At 42.1% G+C, this 3,419-nt stretch overlaps 1 protein-coding gene across 7 annotated transcripts in view; it reads right to left on the reverse strand.

Annotated features, from left to right (window-relative positions):
* The window catches only part of NTNG1 (netrin G1), a 392,694-nt gene that overhangs the window by 171,343 nt on the left and 217,932 nt on the right, over window positions 1–3,419 (reverse strand). For 6 of the 7 annotated variants that reach the window (XM_019502088.1, XM_019502085.1, XM_019502087.1 and 3 more), the window contains exon 3: window positions 88–353. In XM_019502088.1, the coding sequence (XP_019357633.1) occupies window positions 88–353 (266 nt within the window). Of the gene's footprint in view, window positions 1–49; window positions 354–3,419 lie in introns of all 7 variants that reach the window. The other variant, XM_019502084.1, reaches the window with a different exon arrangement.

Consider the following 3,419-nt stretch of genomic DNA (forward strand, 5'->3'; position numbering starts at 1 on the left):
GTGTGCTGTGATAAATCCTTCACTGATTTTGGATCCATATGGAAAGCATCTAAGCAGTCTGTAGCGTAATACTGGTAGGGTTGCCATGTTCGCCCATAGTCAAGTGATTTCTCCAGGATCATTTGGTCTGGACGTGCAGATTCAAAGGTGATAACTAAGTTATCTGTTAATTCAATGGTTTTGTTCCAGGAGAGGGTAATGTTAACATGGAGAGGCTTTGGGTAGTCCTTCCAAGTTGTAGACTGCCAAAATGTGGAGGGATGTCTTCCTTCAAGATCAAACATTAGTTCAGGTGGATGTGCCAGCTCTTGTGTACTTGCATCACATTCATTATTGCACATGTAGGGATTCCCCTATGGAAGAAAAACAGAACAGCTTTACTAGCAGCATTGTATGACTGCCTACAGTACACAGAGACATTCCTGGCTTGACACATTAGAATTGCATTTCTGTTGTTCAGGAAGAAGGCCAGGCTACCTCTCTCTCTTGTTCAGGAGCAAAGTGAAGAAAGAAAATAAATGCTTGGAGGGAATATCTCAATCTTAACTAGATTTTTCCTGTTTGCTTGATTTGTTAAATTAGAAAAAATATATAGTTTCTTAGATTTTGTGATTTAAGTGTTTTTCTTCGTGGCTTTTAGAGAAAGAAAAATAATTTATTTATCTGGAATATATTGGGCCAATAATCTAGTCACACACAAAACAATGAGCAAGTGTCTAATGGCTGAATAACTCTGCTTCTTTTTAAAAGAATACAGCAGCCAAGCAAGGAGAATTCCTTTCCAGGACAAGTGTATTTCATAAAAAGTCACTTGTAGAGCGAGTGCCTTAGAATTCACAATACAGACCCCATACACTCTATGTGAAACAACATCGCTATAGCTTTCATGCTTTTTATTTCTCCTGGTGTCACATTTATCATGCTTAACTATGTTCCCATTTAGTAATGTCTCCCCTTAAAACATTTACACTGTTCACCACAAATCATTAGATACACTTTGTAGTACAAGCTTTGGGGATTGATCCAGATATCTGCCACCCTATTAGCTACAGGTTAGCAGAGTACTTCAGGAAAGACTTTTCACCAGACACTGCTCCAATTTATCAGGACAAGATAATCCACCATTTGATTAGGTGGGAGATGTCAGCGGCTCCAGCTGGAAAGCTGCTGAGGTGGTTGGAGGTTTGAACCATAGGTTAAATAAAAAAAATCTTGCCAATAATGTGAAGCTTTTACTGCTCTTGTCCTCTCAGGCAAGGTGAAAGTGAATTATTCTGCTCCTGGGCTTGTGATGTATTAGTTTGTATGCTACAATCTTCTTCCTTATATAGGCTACTTCATCGGTAGGCTGGGGATATTTTGAAAGGCCACTGCAAGCTATCAGATATTCTGAGCCATGTTGAATCATGGCAATCTAATCTAGGTTTTTTATCAGCACTCATGTTTAGGGTGCTTTGCATTCATAAAGTAAATAACTGCTCCGTATTTTTATAAATCAATGACAGTTACTGTGTGGGCTATAGTGGACAGCACTGTTGGATAGCAAGGTGTCGACATTTATATTAAGCAGAACTAGGTGTAAGAATATGCTTAACTGTGCATATTAATGGGAGTTCTATTCACATATTGATGGAAGAATCAATTTAAGACCCTCGTGTAATTAGTCAAACTTTTTTTCTTATAATTACAATTATGTTTCTCTCTATCTAAAGACCTTCAGGCTCTAAAGCTTTTCAATCACACCCACTGCGTGAGCTGGGTCTCAGATAATGAGCTTCCATTTTGGTCACTGCCACATTCTCTGACATACTCATGTGAAATGCAAGAAAAAGGACTAAAGCACTGAGTCTGACCTCCCCAGAGGCAACTTCCTCCTACCTACTCAGAGAAATACTTTCTCTCTCTCTCAATTTCCTATCAATACATCTGGATCTTAAAACTGACAACAATTCATTGGGACTCAAATATAACATGGAGAAAGAGAAAAAAGAATAATTGGAAAAACAGAATGCTGTTTGTTAAACTGACAGATTCTAAACATGGAGCTGTAACTAGGAATATTCTGTAAAAAGTAAATCCTTGTTACAATTCTCCTGCTTTCAAGCTCAGTATTACTATTTCTATGCAACCTCTTTAAAAAAACCAGATGGAGGGAAAACAAAAAACAAAAATAAGTTCCAAGCAGAATGGGTAACCCAATTTTTTTCTGTATTATTTAAACTCAGTTTAACATATCCAGAGACACAGATGCAAAGATCTGTAACCTTCCTTAGGCTTTTTTCCCCCTCAAGAAGGTTATAAATATGTGGAATCTGTCAAGATTTATAAATTTTAAATATATGTAAATGCACACTTTACAGAAAGAGGTCAGAGTTTCACAAATCACACCTTCACAGAAAATTTATTGGAAAAATATGGTCATTTCAGTGTCTGTCAACCTGAAGCTATCTGTATAGTCATTAATGTGTATGCTACAACCACCTTTCTCCCAAAAACTACTTCATCTGGAAGTCATGGATATCAAAACAAAAAATCAGAGCTACTTGAGAGCAACATACAAGGCAGTTTGCAAGTAGTTCATGGGAGCATGAGAAGGGAGGGAGAGGGGCTAGGCTATGAACGACGCATGCCCCTGGAGGTTGGGGGGGGGCATGGTGACTGCGGGGGCAGGCAGCAGCAGCGGGTGATGACCGGTGGTCGGTGACCATCTGCAGACGCCACCAGCAGCGTCTGTGGTGGCCAATAGCGATAGGCGACCACCTGCAAATGCCGCTGGAGGTGTTGGCAGGAAAGGGGCCGGGAGGGTGGCAAGCGGCGACCACCCACAGGTGGGTGCACCACCAATCTCAGCGGGGGCACCCGCATGTACCCCCTACTTATCACCAATGAGCTAGGCACTAGGTGCCAACCATTGGCCAGTTAGTCTTACCTCAATCCTGGGTAAGCTTTTTGATAGAATTATCCTGGCGCATGTCCATGAGGGGCCAGCGGCGAAGGTTATGCTTAGGGGCAACCAACATGGGTTCATTAGAGGCAGGTCCTGTCAGACCAACCTGGTGGCCTTCTATGACCAGGTCACAAAATCCTTAGACGCAAGGGACTTCAGGAAGGCCTTCGACACTGTCTCTCACCCCATTCTTATTAAAAAACTAGGGGACTATGGTGTCGACATCTATACAGTCAATTGGGTCACTAACTGGCTGGAGGGCCGCATCCAGAGAGCGGTGGTGGATGGGTCATTTTTGACCTGGAGGGATATGGGTGGTGGCGTCCCCCAGGGCTCAGTCCTTGGGCCCACACTGTTCAACATCTTCATCAGTGACTTGGATGAGGGGGTAAAATGCGCCCTGTTCAAATTTGCTGATGACACTAAGATGTGGGGGGATGTGGGCACACTAGAAGGGAGGAATAGGCTGCAA

The sequence above is a fragment of the Gavialis gangeticus genome, unplaced genomic scaffold (assembly GCF_001723915.1).
Source record: "Gavialis gangeticus isolate Ggan-Ray unplaced genomic scaffold, GavGan_comp1, whole genome shotgun sequence".
Lineage (NCBI taxonomy): Eukaryota > Metazoa > Chordata > Crocodylia > Gavialidae > Gavialis > Gavialis gangeticus.